The sequence below is a fragment of the Antedon bifida genome, chromosome 10 (genome assembly GCF_963402885.1).
Source record: "Antedon bifida chromosome 10, ecAntBifi1.1, whole genome shotgun sequence".
NCBI classification, from domain to species: Eukaryota; Metazoa; Echinodermata; class Crinoidea; order Comatulida; family Antedonidae; genus Antedon; species Antedon bifida.
In genome coordinates this window covers 21,163,973-21,181,721 of record NC_136235.1, presented here as the reverse complement: position 1 = coordinate 21,181,721, position 17,749 = coordinate 21,163,973, and the positions used below count along the sequence as shown (strand labels likewise).

Sequence of the window (17,749 nt, the reverse complement as noted above, 5' to 3'; positions counted from 1 at the left end):
TTCATATAGTTTATTAGTTCTTGAAAAGTTTCTACTATTCTTCTTCTATCTCTAATCTAGCATGAATACATTTTCTTTTCCATCCTGTATTTTCAATATTAAACTTAAATTTCTCAACTCAAAATACTGTTTTGGATGTCTTTTTTTTCTATTTTAAGATCATGAATATGTTTCAAATTCCCAAATATGGAAGGCTAATATTATTCAAAATTACAATTAAGTTAGTTGTTAATGAATCAAATTCTATTATTTCTGAACTTCTGAAGTGTTAAGTAAACAAATGGATAAGAAACAGAAGTTGAGAGATACAGTAAGTTCAAGACCTTTACTTATCATAGGAACTTGTAGATAATCTTAAAAGAGCTGTGAACAGGGGATGAGGCTATAAAGATAACAATTTGCACATCTATTTCTTAAATGTGTAATTCTCATGGTTTTATAATGTTTAAATATCCAACATTGCAGGATTATTTAGTTCAGTTTTGGTTATAACATCATTAAACATATAGTCTTATTCTTTATCCATCAAACAAGAAAATTAATGGGTTCTCTGCAAAATTATTTACCAACTAAACTAATTATTACACACAATACAAGTTGTTTCACTCGATGAATTACAGTCGTTAAAAATGCTGCGGATCAGACAACAAAATTACAGAGATTCTACAACCATTCATCATCGCCATAACATTAAAAATGTCCACCCAATTAGCACGATTTACCGAACGACAGAAACTAAACACAAATCATGGTCGGTTTAATCGGGAGAAACCAGTGGTAATGACGTCCCAAATCCTGGCGATATATCAAGATAATACGACGAATGTATATAAGCACATCATGAAATGTAATGGTTAAGTTATAAGAATAGCCAGTTAATTAAAGCCTATAAGCTTATGCCCATTGCATTAAATGTGAACGTTCACTTAGCTTTGATTTAAAACACCTTTATAATGACAAGTTGCCAGCTTGGCTATCATTAAACTTATTGAGGACTTTGTCATCAGCTTCACACTTACCAAGAAATAATTTACCATTCAACGATCATAAATGTCATTAATATGTTCAACAATAAATATTCCAACATCATTATCCAAATAAATTATTTCATAATTTTTTTTTTCAACAAATACTAAATGTCATTTACAATGAAATAAGTCTACAAAGTTAATCCAAATAAATGAAATGTTTAGATTGTATTAAACTAAATTGGATCGAATCTAATCTGAATATAGTGTGTTGCTTAAACAGTCATATAGACAGTGTATATAAAATGGATGCTATAAGACAGTATTAATAAACAAACATATTTGTTTTTTGGTGAAATGGCATCATAAAAAAGAAGAATTCTAATTTTGCATTAACTAAAAAAACGGAAAGATATGCAACAAGTGCCAGGCGAAAGATTGGACTTAAACTACTAAATTGTAATACTGAATATTCTCTTCCAAATTCTTCGCACTTTTCATCGGATATTTATACTTTAATTTCGTAGTTATTTAGTAATATAAAATGTGTTTACCTTAGCAAAGCGTGATGCATATGATCCAGTTAGTAAAGAATGAAATATAATTATGGTCTCATCTAGATCCCATACAAATACCCTCTGAAATAAAAAAAAAAAAACATAATTAAAGCAGTTATTAGCATTTCTAGTCAAGTAAACTAAAGGATGGCATACTGTTTTTGATTGAAAAGAGAACAAAAATACTACACTGATTTTCAGATTTTTAATTTTTAAGTAAATTAAACTTTGTGTTTCAATGTATGTTAAAACAAGTTTTTTTGCATTTCATTCATCAGTGGAAAGTTACTTCCATTTATTGTCATTTGCATATCAAATATACATAGAAATTATGAAATTATAGAAACTGTATGTCCCTATAATAGCAATAAAAAAAATGTAAAACTTAAATTTCATTTCAATAAAACTGACCTCTAAATCACTTTCTGGTGGGGGTGATGGATTGCGACGACCTCTTGATGACCTATTCCTATTTAGTTTGTTGTTTAATCTAGAACCACCTCGATTTAAATCATCTAATTTTACAGGTGAATCAGTGAACGTTTGAACTAAAATGCAAATTAGGGAACAAGGTTCATTAGAAAATTTGCATACATGTAAATCTTTATTTAACAACAAACAGTTGGACTGGAAAAAATGAAATTTACTGTATAAGAAAATTAAAATACCACAATTATGGAATAATTTTTGAAGTGATATTAATAATATTCATTCTTTTATCTTCTTTTGAATAGAAGTATATTTTATAGTTATATCTGATAAAGGATTGCAAAACACTGATTAAGAATCAGAGATTTTTGGTTTTTTTTTGTCATAATATTTTTTTAATGAAATTTTAATGACTATAATTTTTTTTTCTACTTCTGAAATTTTAAATATTGTTATATTTTAGAATTTACATTTACTATAATAATAATATTACTAAAAATGATAATCTTATTTTATAAATAAAAATGATAATCTTATTTTATTAATAAAACAATACTCATGTATTAATGACAATACCGATATTACTAATGATATCTACAACATGGCGACAACAATGTATTAATGAAAATTATATAAAATATTAACAATATCAATAATAATAATATAATATAATCAACAAAAATAATACAAGAATAAATCTGATGAATCTGGCATGAAAAATCAATTGAATTCTATCGCTTTTGTACAATATTTCTTGGCAAGATTGTTAAAGCTAAATTTGAGGAGTGCCAATAGAAACATTAAACAAATAACTTTATGTAGAAACCTCATAATTTATTTCATGCAAAGTAATTTAAAATAATGTGTAAAATATATAAATAGTGTAACATATAACATGTTGACACATAAAAGTATGTAAATGTATAGATGAGAAATCTGTGACAGTGAAAAATGTTGCTCTTGAACTTAGTTCTTTTGATTGGCAGGGGAGGTGCCATGCCATTAGACCACTAGTTCAGTTGTACTCTTTTCACATCCATCGCTTAGCAAAACTCTGGAATTTACACACACTGGGGATGGTGCAAACTTTGGAGTTTTGATAGCGGATGTAAACGAGGATAGCAACACATTTCACCCTCATTTGTAATAACAAGTATTATAAACTTACTTTCTTCTACCATAGGTCCTAAAGAATAAAGAAAGTGTGTAAGATGTATGGTATATCTCACATGAGACAAACTTTTCACAAAGCAAATAATTAAACAACATAACACCATACATTTTACCTACATAATACATAATAAATAAGTTAAGAACTTGAACTTACTTTCTTCCGGTAGAGGTGCTAATTGGTAGGTTGTAGTAGTAGTGGGAATAGACGTTTGTATTGAGCTGTTCATGTAGGACGAATAGCCAGGATAATATTGATTTAATGTACTACCATATGCACTTGGATATGTTGCACTATAGTCTAAACCCTGCAAGAATAAATAATGTTACTAATGTATTATTTACACAATGGTCTAGACTCAGCGAAGAAATTGTAAATATGAAATTCACATATTCATGTACCATAAACAGATTTTTAAACAGAATGTACAATGCTTTACTAAAATAATTATAGCAACAAGTTAGACTGGCAGGATATAATGAAGTGAATGGTATTTTCTAATCATCTCAATACATTCCTCTATAATGCCATCATAGGTCAGAAGTGTTCATATCAATTTTTAAATGCAAGTTTAGAAAAAATATAAGCCTGCACATAATTATTCTGCCTATTTAATGGAGAATAAATATTAATTATTTAAGTTCCTTGTGATCTTCTCCATTTTGTCCTCCAATCTCTCCACAGGTTTGATGATATTCTAGATCCTGACGGTGACCAACACGTCGATTGATCTCACTTGGTCACCAGTACTCACAAATCAAAAGCTTCCTAAATATTTGAATATAACTGACTCCGCGAAATGAACCAAACAAAGCTTAAGATAATGTTGCTATTACCTGTTGTGGAGTACTGCCAAAACCTTGCGTATTCGTTGTTTGTGTATTGCTGGTTGTTGGGTATGGGTACGCACTTGTACCTGTAAAACTACCTCCTAAAATAACAATACAATAATAATGTAAATGTAAATAAACTTCAAAATAAAATTTAATCAACTTTTCCTATACACAAAATTCATAATTTAGTTGAACAATTTTAAGTTGTATTTTTGCATTTGAATTATATTTATTTAACAAATATTAACATGTATTGATATAATGATAGTAATTTCTACCTGGCATTGAATAAAATGGGTTCTGTGTGCTTGAAAAGCCTGAACCATAGGCAGTTGGAAACGCCTGACTCTGTAACTGACTTTCTGATTTCAATGAGTTCTTGCCTGTGAATTTTGAAAAACAAATATGTTACTTACTGTCAATGTTCATTTATTTTTTCTGGAAAAGGCATTTGAGATATATTAAGAATGTTTTAGTAAAGTTTCCCACTGAATTATCAGTCAAATGAACGAGAAAAGGAAGAAGAACAAAGCAGAAAAGGAAGAAGGAAAAATATCAGAAGAAAAGATGGACAGAAAGAAGGAGAAAGGTAGGAGAAAGGAAAGAAGGAAGATGGGCAGATAGAAGAAATGGTAGAGGGACAGCAGAGAAAAAGATGGCAAGGAAAGGAAGATGGAAAGGGAAGGAAGATAGGAAAGGGATGAAAGACGGGCAAAGAAGGAAGATTGACAGAAGGGGGAAGGAAAGCCTGATAACTATATATGTTTCTCCTAAAAAGTACTGAAAAGTAAACTACACACCTCCATAAGGCATCGCAAGGCCTGAATACGACATTTGGCTGCTTGTTTGTGAAGGAAAGGAGTATGGCGACGGATTACAAGATGTATATGATCCCTGAGGCGTGTTTAAAGGTTGAAAGTTACTGCCTTGTCCTGGTTGAATAATATGTGGGTAGGCTTGGCTGGAAAAAAGGAGAAAAAACAGTTAAATAGAATGTCACATTGAAACATTTCAGTGCATCTTACATTGGACTTAATCTTAAATCCAAGTTGCAGCTAATTTGACCAGAAAAAGTCCAATCCGAACACTGGCTACAATTCCCTCTAATTTTACCCCTCATTGTCTGCTCAGTAGAAAAGTTGCTGTTAATTCTTGGTAAACTAATCATGTGAATACTCCAAGTGGTTGGTCTTGTGGTAAATTTACCCAATATCAGTGTGAACAAGACTTAAGTAAGTTAATGAATCTGCACTGCATTTCAAACAAGAAAATCTTCTTGCAGAAATAAGTTTTAAAAACTTTTTTCAACAATGTAATAAAATATATTTACAGAATAAGAACTTGTTATTTAAGTAAAGACCAGTAGTGTTGTAATCCAGAATCACAGTCAAATACTAATCTCAAATAACCTCAATAATACATTCTAGAAAAAATGTGTTATTCTGTCTTTACTTTACTAAATAATTAATTAATTCCCACAGTAAAAAAATATACATGTAGAGATGACCTTTAAATCTAAAGAAGATAACTAAATGCAATAAACAATATATTATCGTCACTAGAGTGTTTATTTAGATCTGACCTGAAATATAGTAAAAGATATGATCTAGTTTTAATAATAATAATAATAATAATGGATTTATTATAATAAATTATCAATTAAATATCTAAAACAAATCACTTGATCTTGAAAATGGTTTCAGGACGGATAAAAAAAATTAATAAAAAAAAACTTCTATTGAAATTAAATATAGTAATCATTTTTAAATTAGTAAATATAAACAAATATTGATCTTCTTTAATAAACTAAATGAAAACTATTTTTTCTACTAATCACACCAACTAACAGTGGCAAAAGGAAATATTCACCATCACATGATCGATGCTTATTAGTCGAGTCAAACTGTTTCATTACCCCAAAAAAATTGCAAGAAAATGTTTTTTGATGAATTACAATGCAATATGGTCTCAAAAAACATATATCAAAAGTTTACCAAAATCGGACTACCGCAAAGGTTCAAAATTTGACGTTAAAAAAGATGGCCGCCAATATGTTGCAAATAATCAGTTAAAAATTATCACAATGTTTTGGTTATTATTATTAATATACCAACCACTAAAAAATATATTAAATATCTTTCTACGAAAACTTAATAAAACTGAGTTTCAAAAAATACCTGAACAGAATTATTTCCTCAAATTTTAAGTAAACTAGTCCTTCTCACAGCAGGAAAACATATGATTTATTTACTAAATTGTTATTAATGATAATCTATTCATTAGCCTCATTAGCATGTTCCTTCTGATTGGTTCATTGGTTTAAGTCAGTACTCAATTGGTTATGCTTAATTATTTACACAGCGGCAAACTAGATTAGAAGAACTGCCAGCTCCATTTGATTCAACAAAAATAAAATTAATTCTGCCAATTAACAGACAAATTAGTTACTACAATTTTAAGATTATTGAACAGAAAACTAACTAAAGCTGTTTTTTTTTTACATTAAGAAACTATTAGTATCATTTTAGAGTAATAATTTATTATTATTGCTAAAATCACAAAATCATAAATTAATATTCTCTTTTTTATTTACAGTACTCTGATATTAAATCAAATAAGGAATCTGAAACCCATAAATAATTTATGGCAAAAACAAATTCAAGTGTAAAAAAAATAAAACTATGTACCTTCCAAAATACTGGGTTGCCGAATATTCACTCTTTGTCCGTAAATTCATGTCCAATGAACTTTGACCTGTAATACCGTTACTTGACCCTAGAAAATGTGAAAATGGAAATTTAAAACATTTTATAATTCATGTTCATACCAATAAAATATTTAGATACCTAAATAAGAGGAATAGTTTGGACTAATGGTTTGAATCACCCAAGCTGAATTAATAACATTTTGGTGACCTAATATTGTCATTAGTTTCTTCATGAACAATTTCATCATCATACATTTTGTCGTTTTGTCACAATCATCAGATTGTAATAATTACATCATTAATTATATTAATTACAGATTACAACTGGAAGAATAATAGTCCTGTTGTAACCCTATTCATAAACAAAGACTATAGTACAACCTCTTCAATACTGGCTAACAGATGAGTATCATAAGGTCATGCACTGTTTGGTGGGGACACCATAGGTCAACCGTTGCCAATTACTGATGTATATTACCAAATCTCAATTATTAACTGTTTTGAGTACGCTATAGGCTATCAGCACTATCTATGTTATTTCTTAAAATCAAAAGACAATTAACAGCTACAATAACATGCAGTTTTTGATTAATTATTTCTCGGTTTTCGGACAAGTTTAGGCCTACTTGTTGTAAAACAAAAAATAGTGCAGTACTAGGGTAAGGGAACTCTTGTTAAAAAGTGTAAGTAATGGGTTAAAAATGATCTGAAAAGGTTAATTATTATCTCGCACAAGGTAAATAAGGATCATCATTAGTATTTATATCACGTAAAAAAACAGGGACGCTAATTGTTAATGCGTGACTGTTACCGTGCAAAACAAAAATTATGCAAATGTGATTTGATTAGTCCTAGCTAATTAATGCAAACAGTTGGTCAGTTTTGCTTGGATGACCTAAAGGTCATGAGAAAGAAACTACAAAATCGGTCTCTGTTCACATCTGTAACTTGATAGTAGCGGAAAGAAATCATCGGCCTACGATTTTTTATTTGCGGTTTCAATGTCTGCATGCTGACGATTGGACAGAGATAACCGGTGCTTTACTATAGGCCAGCAGACCTTCATAATAAACAGACTTAGCTCATCAATTTCGAGTCGCTTCAGTAGGCAGCAAAGGACATTATGTCAGGATAACATCACAGGAACAATTAACTATTATACCAGAAAGATACTACTTTAAAAATGACAATTAAACTACCCAGCCTAAAAGGCAAATTAATGAATATTTTAAAGCTGTATATTGTAAACCTACCTAATATATGTTTATAAATCAAAATCGATATTTTGATAATAAAACTCGGTTTGAAATGAAATTTTAATTTTGTTTAAAATTCTAAATATTCATAAATTTAACAGAAGGAACTGACTATTAAAGCAAAATATTTCCTGTGTTCAGTTATATTACGTGTTCTTATTGTACACTATTTACAATCTTATTTTGAGGATAAAGTAAAGATATAAAAATGAAAAAATATCGTCAATTATTAACAGGAAATTTAAATATAATTGTAATAATTTAATTATTTTTGACTAAATAATAGTTATCTAAAATAATTATGAACATTTTTTAATAATTTCTTCTCAGTGACGGATCCAGAAAGGTTTATTTAATTCTGTTTCTTCGCCAGGACCGCTAGGTGTCGTAGGTTGGAGCGGTATTATTGCATTAACGTAGTATACCTCGGCCTTTTTTATATTTGTTATAATTGGACATTGAGTGGTCCCTTGCTGGTTCCGCCACTGCAGCTACTGAAGTGATGCATCTAAAATCTATCAAGAAGCACATGATATACATGCAGCAGACTAGTGCTATGTATCTAAGTAGTGAATCTGTGGATATTTGGAGGTAATGAAAATGAATGGATAAAGGGATTTTATGGACTGACGACAGATAGATAAGCAGTATACTAAAAGGTAAATTACTTGAAACATAATTTAAATCTCTGTCTACACTATCAAACTTTATGTGACAAAAAAAGGTGATGTGCCCATACATAGACATGATGATGTCATATCACTACCATAATTGGGTATATCAATACCATATTTAGGCACATCACACTTTTTTGATAGTGTAGACAGAGCTTAACACTGACATTCATTACTTTCTTGATAAATGTACTAATTTACTTAACTTGAATTAATTTGAAAAGTGGACGTTTGATGGGCATAACAGTTGAATCCATATTAAAGATTTACAGACAGGAAAGTATTTTAAAATGTATTTATTGTAGAGTCACTATAACAATGTTTACTGTAGTAAAAAGGTTCTCTTATTACTGTATGCTTTTCCTCCTTCCCCAATAGGCAGGCCCCAAAGGATGTAATCATTATTGTTAGCTTGGTGGTTTAATTTTTTACCCTTTGCATTTAAAACTTAAATAATATAGATCAATAATTGGAAAATTCATTTATTTTATAGGCCTATATTCTTATAAGGAAAATAAATTTAAATGTTCTCATCCAATACTAGATTTGTTTCAGCTTTTCTTACTAAATAAACTAAATAAACTTATTTTAATAGTAAATTGAAAACAGATAGTTTGAAATTGCAGCAGTTTTTGACAATAACTTGTTGATTTTGCACATATTCGTTCAACCAATATTATCAATTTATATTTTAAATTTGGAGATATGAATATCTATATATGCTCCAACAACTTGTCTATGTTGTACTGTAATCTACAAAGACAAGTACATTTTAAATGTTAGCTTAAAACTATTATTATTAGAATGGCAGGAAGTGGTAATGGACGATAAAAAAAAATGATACGAATATTAATTATGATTACTGAATATTATGCAGGGAGCCTATTATTAATGAGAAGAGCAATGCTTAAACAAACCACTTCAATCTGACGCCAAGGCATGCAATGCCTCTCACCTGTGAAGTTTTCTAAACGATCATGGAAAGCGCCCCCGACAGTAGAGGAGGTGGGTGTTGCGCAATGGCTAATAGGTTCAGACTTGACTGGTGAGAGGTTTAAAAGAAGAAATAGCAATAACAAATTGAGAAATTATTAAGGCACATATGATGAACATTTTAATATAATTATATAATATAATAATAAAACTTATAATAAAATTTACAGAATGTTGGGACAGTGTAAATGGCGAGAATGGGTGTACCAATATATAAGTGAAGCAGATTTGTTTATATACAGAATACAAAGTGCTCTATGATAAGTGTACTTGTACACTTATTGTACACTAAAAAGAGAAAGTAATCAACATTGTTGACATGTCGTTAACCTTATCTGACTTGCATCATTATAATTAATTAAGTAAATAGTAATCACCCATTGAAGGTTAATTAATAAACAGGAAATCTAATTAAACTGTTTAATCATTATTATTGAGGTGTGATTTATTATATTTTGTTATAAAACCTAATAGTGTTAATAACTGTTGATTTATTTAACTGTTTTGTATGTTGTGTCATTCTGATTACCGAAAGGGGACAGAACAGAGACTGTATACTTTAATTAAGAAATAATATAAAATAGCTAAAAACAATTTGGATAATATGGACGATTTTTCAATTCAAGATATATCTAGTAATGTTATAATACTTTGATAAAACCATAAGATATTGTACTCACTAGTTGTGGAGTTGGAAAGATTATTCCAGCAGTTTGTAGAATCTGTTAGACTTGTGGATTCAACAGTTGTTGCCATTGGAACATGGTTAGCTATAAAAAACAAAGAAGAAACAGTGTTAGGACAATTGAAAGTAAATGACAGAAAGACAAAATGAAAAGGAAGGTATACTGATTCAAGGAAAAAAAAGGAAAGACCTAGGCCCACATGAAAAAAAAAAATGAGGAAATACCAAAGTATAGATCCTCATAAAGGAAACAATGCGTGTGTGGAAGGATAAAGAAATGAGCATGTAAAGTGCGACAACAAATGTGTTTGATACAAACAGTCAACCCAAAACATTCAAACATAGTCACATATTCAGGTAAAATAAAGGAATCAGACGAAAAGGAATCGAAGCCCGAATGAAGCCTGTCACATGACAGAGAGGGGCCGAAATACTATTTTTACTAAATTATTGGAATCAACATTCTCTTTTAATTACACCCTACCAATTGGACCCATCTATCTAAATTTGTAAATAAAATTAAAAGGAACATTACATTTATGAAAAATAAAAAATATGAATAGACAATACCTAAACTGATGATTGAGGTCATCTTGATATGTGTGAGGGTTGAAATGCTCATTTTTAAATTTAACTACTTTATTTTTAAATTTAACTATTAATACTACTATTATTTCTTGTAAAATAAATCACTTTGATAGGCAGGACAAAGAATACAGATGATTTTATACTACAAAGTTTTAATAAACTGAATTATGATACCTTTTTCCCATAAATTACAAGTTCACAACCCATGAACAAAAACTATGCATAACACATAGATAACATAAGCAGTTGTAGCCTCAATTTATAAAGGTCATATATGTAATTATTAACAAAGCAATTGTCCTCCTATACTAAAATATTAAATGAATACCCTTCCACAGAAGAGTGGACAGGTCAACAATAAGGCCCACAGATGAATGCACACCAACACATGTTGCAGTCCAGTAACTGACAACTGATATGGATCAACAATGACCACAGCTTTGGTCAGTTATTTTCATAAGAAATTCATGGCATATTTTCAATTTATTAAAATAAAAACAAATTTTAATAGAATAATAATAATAAAATGATAAAATAACCAACAAATTTTGCATTAAATTTCAGGTAGAATAGTACATTCTGCATGTTCTTAGTCCAGGCATGTTCTTACAGATTGTTATGCAATTATAAACAATGTATTTGAATAATAATAAACATACATAATTAATTTGAGAAATTAATTAGACAATTGATGAATACATTTAAAGACAAAAGGTCAATCATCCAGCTTCTCTAATAATGGAAATAGAATGTCACAATTTTCTGTTTATAACATGAGGACATATTTTTTACTGCGGACTTTCATCAAGATGAATTAATGGATGATGGATGATAGTACTTTTATCTTAACATTATATGGCTGAGGATTAGTCCCACGGGCCTGGGTACAAATTTTGGGATTAGGTAGTGGGATTATACTCTATAAACAGTAAATTACAATACGATATTATTTATTGTCTTTTAATAACGAGGTACAAATGAAATTTGTTAAATTAAAATAGTACTTACTACTATTGCCATTAGGTGTTATCGTACACACTGAACCATTTGGGCTTGTGTGGTTAGCTGGACTTGAATGACCTGTAGATACTTGCCCTGGGCTACCAAGTTGCCCTATTTCCATAGACCTTAACGAAAAGAAAATATTTATAAATTAAAAATCATTAAATTGACATTAGAAAAAAAGTAATATTATTATGATTTTGTAGAAACATTTTATACAGCAGTAGGCTTCCTGTACAGTTACTACTTGTTTGACATACAAAATAAGTAGCTATATATTAATTCAATATATTTTTAAATAATAAACATTTCCTGGACAATTAAAACACCAATTCCTAGTGAGATTCCCGAAACTACTACTGGATTGGATATTTATTTGTAGTTCAGATATTGTTTAATTTGTATACTTCCCGGATTTTGACATTAAAAGTACATGCATGTATACAGCTAGTAATGAATATTACAAAAACACTCAACTTATACTTAAATGATAATAAATAATACTTAAATAGAATTGAATAACAATTAGTGATACAATCAACTCTCTTAACCCCAAAATATCCGGTTTTCAATTCGTAGGGAAATATTACAAAAACCTACAGTGCTGTAAGTAGTTACCTGGACAAAGTTAGTCAACAATACAAATTGTATGGTGAAAATGAGCAGTCCAGTAGTTACGTCCATTAGTGGTCACTTTTATCATTGTTCTCTCACTTCAGAGAGAAAGGCTAATGTTGGTTTATCCAGGTAAGCTAGGAACGAAATAGACTTAGCACTTTTTGAACAAAGAAAATTGTAGAGTTCCAGGAGGTTCTCATTTTCGTAAAAATGTTATAATGAAACAAACCATGGAAAAACCAAATAAAAATCTCAATTAATTAAGTAGATTTTAAGAGGACAACGGTTATCTTAAAGACAATGAGAAATGGTTTATTGTAAGTACTGCTGGTATCATAAAGGTTTAAAATGATTCAATGATTTCCTTGACAATTATGAGGGCTTGTCTAAAGTAGAATACCAAACTAATAAATAGGAACAACGATAAGATTTACTTCCTTTACAACAATGCAATTGGTATAGCAATTATCAATAGATACTATAACCTATAACCACAATATTTTGTCCACATACTATCCAGGGTCCCACAGGTTACAATCACTTATGATCTCTGTTACCTTATCTTTAATTCGTTTTTATAATATTTTATAAATAAAATCAAACTTTGAATTCTGTTGGCTGAGATAAATTCTAAAAAAAGTTCTATATAAATGATAATAATACTGTAATAGTATTCAAAATTCAAATTGTAAATATTATTTGTTTAAGTTTTTTCGAGAAACAAGTTTCGTACTTTGATCACGGAAATATAATAACTAATAATAACAGTTTTGTCTGTAGCCCTTTCAAACATTTTAATGAAAAATGTAAAGTTTCCTTCGAAGGAGGAATAAAAAATCCAGTCAGTGAAAAATATTGACAAAAATCATAGAAAACAAAATGACACAAACAGCACAAAGACAGCTTGCATCATATCCTTATTTACGGTATTTTTTAAAGTTGGTCGGTATTATAACTATAAAATCATAAATGTGGTTACATGAAAGTATAATTAAGTTTTTTTTTAAAGAAATACATGAGGAAATTATGCAAGAAACTATACAATGCAGAGTGTAAGATAAACAACATAACATGAGATCAGACCACATGAAAACAGGATGTGTGGTAAGATTAAAAGTGTAAAATGGAAGAAAGGAGGCTAGCAAACCATATTGGTGAAACAAAGTAGGTTACAAACTATGCAATGATATTATTGCCCAATTTCTCTGATTTACAAATTGTAACAAAAATTAGTAATCAACCCAGCTGTAAAGGTACAGGTGAATTGGATGCTTTGAATGGTCATACTATATTGGTGATACCAGTATACCTTTTTGGCAACAATTTCTTTACAAAGAAAAAATGTATGTAGAGATTATTAAGCACTATTTTTTGTTTCACTTCTTTGGTAGAGGAAGATATGTTTTACTAAAAGAACTTCTTTATTTGACAGATTCTATTAGTGAGGGGTGTCCAAATGGTGTCATTGAGAGAGAATTTTTTTCAAGTAGCCAAAACATTCTTACTACTGTATTAATAGTTTGTTATAAACAGTGGGAAAGCAACCAAAAATTATCCAAATGGATAAAAAATTTTCTTTACCATCGCAATACTATTTTAAGTAAGGAAAAGTTCAAATATCCCATCCCCCATTTATATTAAGTGTGGTAAACGTAATAACCCACATCCTATTGAAGGCAAAGGAGCTTGGTACAAATACAGAGAAAATAGACATCTAAAAAGTTAATCCTTTTCAAAATCACCTCATTCAATGTCAGTCCTCTTTGCAAACTCACTCCTTTGCAAACTTGCCACTTACCAAACTTTCCTCTTCAGAAACTTTTTGAAAAGGGATGATTGGATCTCTCTAAAAGTACTCCAATATTAAAATGAAGCAAATTTAAATTTAGTAGTATACAAGTAACAAATGTCACTTTTGAAATTAATGTTTTCCTTCACCTCTTTGTTTAGGTAAAAGTTCAAAAGGATATAATAAACCATTATGAGTATAAAATTTCAATAAATTATTGTTTTCATGTATACAGTACTTAGGAACCCATATATACCATAAGTGTTTAGATAGAATGTATTACCTCTATTGAATTAAACAATGAAACCCATTAAAAAAGACAATCTTTTACATTTGATTTCAACAATTTATTTGGGGTTGGCAGGAGAGGGGCTGGGCAGGATCGGGCCCCTGGATATGTCTATGACTTGTCACCAGTTAATTTTATTTACTTTTCCGTCCATGTCTTAAAATAATTATATTTTATTTTAAAATATAAACAATCTTAAGAATGTAAATACAGTACAGTAACAAAATCTAATCTGAATTGTTTTTTTTCCTACATTATTTAATAATTTATAACATTTTGAACATTTCGTAGGCTGAAACCAACAAAAATATAATTAATTATTATTTTCAAAATAAAAATAAAGTATAGGTACACCTATTAGAATAAAACTAATCCTTGTTGTATTTTCCTATCAAAAAGTTGATACAGTATTTCTTATTGAATTTCCATACACACGGTTTACCTATCCTACTACCCAAGCAAGGACTAGTAAATGGTTGGCCCATTGAATACTCTACTCAAATAATGTAAAATGATCCCTTTGTTTCACAAAGTAAAATAATAAAGTCCAGAGTATAGGTTAATTCAGAGATTTCTCCAATTACATAATAATAATGATATAGAATACTTCAACACTGATAAAGATACTCACATGTTAGCCTGCCTAACTATACCATAACAAAACTAGTCTTTACCTGCACTCAGCATTAAAAGGCATTTCCTATAGTCAAGCAATTCCAAAGACAGTTACTGCTAACCACTGTATAATAATATTAATGATAATCAAAATAGCCAGTTAAAATTCACAGTAAGAATATTGTTCCTTCAGTAGAGAGTTACAGGCATGTGATATCTGTCTACATTGTTTCCATTTATACACCAATGCAGTGAGAAGAGCTGGTGGTTGGTTATTGCTTATCTCAGTGAGTGAGTGAGCAATACTAATAATGGATCAGGCCGATGCACAACCATCCAAAGTGCTTCCTTGTATGTAAATGACTGAGAAAGAAGCAACATTTTAACGTATGTCCTCGGGGGATAAACAGAGAGAGCAGCGAAGAGCCAGCAAGATTCTACCTCTGAGTAATTAAAACAGTACCAATTACCCCGCAGGTGTATTCTCTCAGAAGGGGGTTTAAGATGCTCTCTGTACATAGCCTACAGTTCCAATTATTACAGATATCTACTATGGTGGACTTCTATGGACTCTCATACCCTGCTGTGTTAGCTAAACTAGTTAATACATGCGTTTCCCATAGGACATATAAACTTCTTGTTAAGCCATAAATTTTCTACCAACTAGAATGAGAGGGTTTGGTAGAACTGATATGTACAGACAGTTAGATGATGATGAATCTATTCAAGTGTTATCTTTATTTCAAAATCCTTCTGGTATTCTCTAAAATGAATTTAATTGTAAAAACATTTTATGGTATTAATGTAGATATTTATGAACAATTATTCCACTAAAGACAATTATAATTAGTTTCAATTTTAAACAATTATTTTATTTGTATTTAATTAAATTAAATTTAATGCTCTTTAAAAATAAGTATTGAGATATAAATTATAATTAAAAGAATATTATAACAATTATATTTTGTATACTGTATTACTGTAAATAAATTTATAAATAAATTATTTTTGACTAAATACACTTTTAAAAACAATTTTAAACTATGAAACTATCTGTATATTAATCATTTATTAATATAAGTTTATATTTATTTGTTTAAATATCCAATAAAAACACTAGTAAATAATAGCCCTATAGATTAAATTAACAGATATACAATGAATAAACAGTTATGTCAGAATTTTATTTAAATAAAAAAATATAAAATATGAATCTATTATTAACTAAAATGTTGTTAAATATTTAAATTTTATATAACAATTTTGTTTTTACGAACTAAAAATGTCCTTGAATCAACAGTTATCATCAACAAAAGTAACACATTACTATCAAAATCAAGCAACAATAATTAATTTAATTTGATGAATAACATTAGAAAATAAAATATTTAATTAAATTCAAATATTTTGTGACCTTGCAGATAAAACAAAGATAGTTTTTGTAAAAGTATTTTGACAATTTTTGAAATATAAAAATATGTTACTAGGCCCTCTATCATTCAAATAAAGTCATGTAGACTTAGAAGTACAGACTTTATCAAGTATGCCTAATATATTGATTGACAGATGGTGAAAAAGCATATTTATCAAAATAAAATGAAAAAGAGACAATGAGAAAACGTTTTACAATACACAGAACAATTAGGCCTGATGTTTAAAGTTCATGGAATTAAATTTTTCTCAAGCAATACATTTAAATATTTTACATTTTTAATCAATTAATATTTAATTGAGCTCTCAAAAATATTTAAATATATTATATGATATGAAATGAAGTTAATAATAATTTTATAATCGATTTAAACTTTTATTATAGATTTATTTTTTTCTTCAAAACGACTTGTTTCTTTAATCAAACCATAAATCATTGTCGATTTCAAATAATAAATAAATCAGTAATGATTTAAACAATTTCTAAGTGATATTTTCAAACAGAATTCCAAAAGTAATTTATCAATTAATCAATTAGAATTAAAAAACAAATCCATCAATTAAAACAGAGAATCTTCAATCAAATACTAAGATGGAGGAATACAAGTCAAGTAAGATTAAAATCCATCAAACACTTTAATTGACCAATCAAATCAACAGTAATTAAGGCAGCAATCCATCAATCTATTACTTGACCAATCAAATCAATGCAAATTAACCAATCAATCTATCAATTAACCAATCAAAATAAAGCTTCTATGTACATGATCAATCACTGTACCTCTGTTACATCACTGAAATGTAAATATAAAGAACCACTGGAAAAGAAACGAACAAACAAAATCAAACCGCAAAGGTCTTTCCACAAACACACACAAGGTTGGGTCTACTAAAATACCACAAATTTACTCTTCAGCAAACGACGGCACGGAGAAGACCTAGTACAAAGCACGTATATAGGTTAAACCATGCGGAGGTTAAACTCGAGAAACCGTCCACATTCACTACACACTATTCTTCTTAAAATGTTTAATGACAAAAGTTAATGCATTAGAAAGCAGTACACAGACTTCAGATATTTTTTTCTTCAGGAATATGCCACAGTTGATTCCCTTAATTGTGAATCTGAATTTTGCTTGCAGGC

At 29.2% G+C, this 17,749-nt stretch overlaps 1 protein-coding gene across 11 annotated transcripts in view; it reads right to left on the bottom strand.

Annotated features, from left to right (window-relative positions):
* The window catches only part of LOC144854766 (protein phosphatase EYA1-like), a 110,813-nt gene that overhangs the window by 23,065 nt on the left and 69,999 nt on the right, over positions 1-17,749 (bottom strand). For 8 of the 11 annotated variants that reach the window (XR_013614682.1, XR_013614684.1, XR_013614685.1 and 5 more), the window contains 11 exons: positions 11,870-11,988; positions 10,269-10,358; positions 9,551-9,637; positions 6,646-6,733; positions 4,759-4,919; positions 4,237-4,341; positions 3,962-4,056; positions 3,282-3,432; positions 3,123-3,140; positions 1,937-2,073; positions 1,523-1,606 (listed from right to left, as the gene is read on the bottom strand). Coding sequence is in view for 5 of the 11 variants with exons in the window: in XM_078712734.1 (XP_078568860.1) it covers positions 1,523-1,606; positions 1,937-2,073; positions 3,123-3,140; positions 3,282-3,432; positions 3,962-4,056; positions 4,237-4,341; positions 4,759-4,919; positions 6,646-6,733; positions 9,551-9,637; positions 10,269-10,358; positions 11,870-11,988 (1,135 nt within the window). In the remaining 6 variants the exon portion in view is untranslated. Of the gene's footprint in view, positions 1-1,522; positions 1,607-1,936; positions 2,074-3,122; positions 3,141-3,281; positions 3,433-3,961; positions 4,057-4,236; positions 4,342-4,758; positions 4,920-6,645; positions 6,734-9,550; positions 9,638-10,268; positions 10,359-11,869; positions 11,989-15,233; positions 15,361-17,749 lie in introns of those variants that run through there. The other 3 variants (XM_078712738.1, XM_078712735.1, XM_078712737.1) reach the window with 3 other exon arrangements.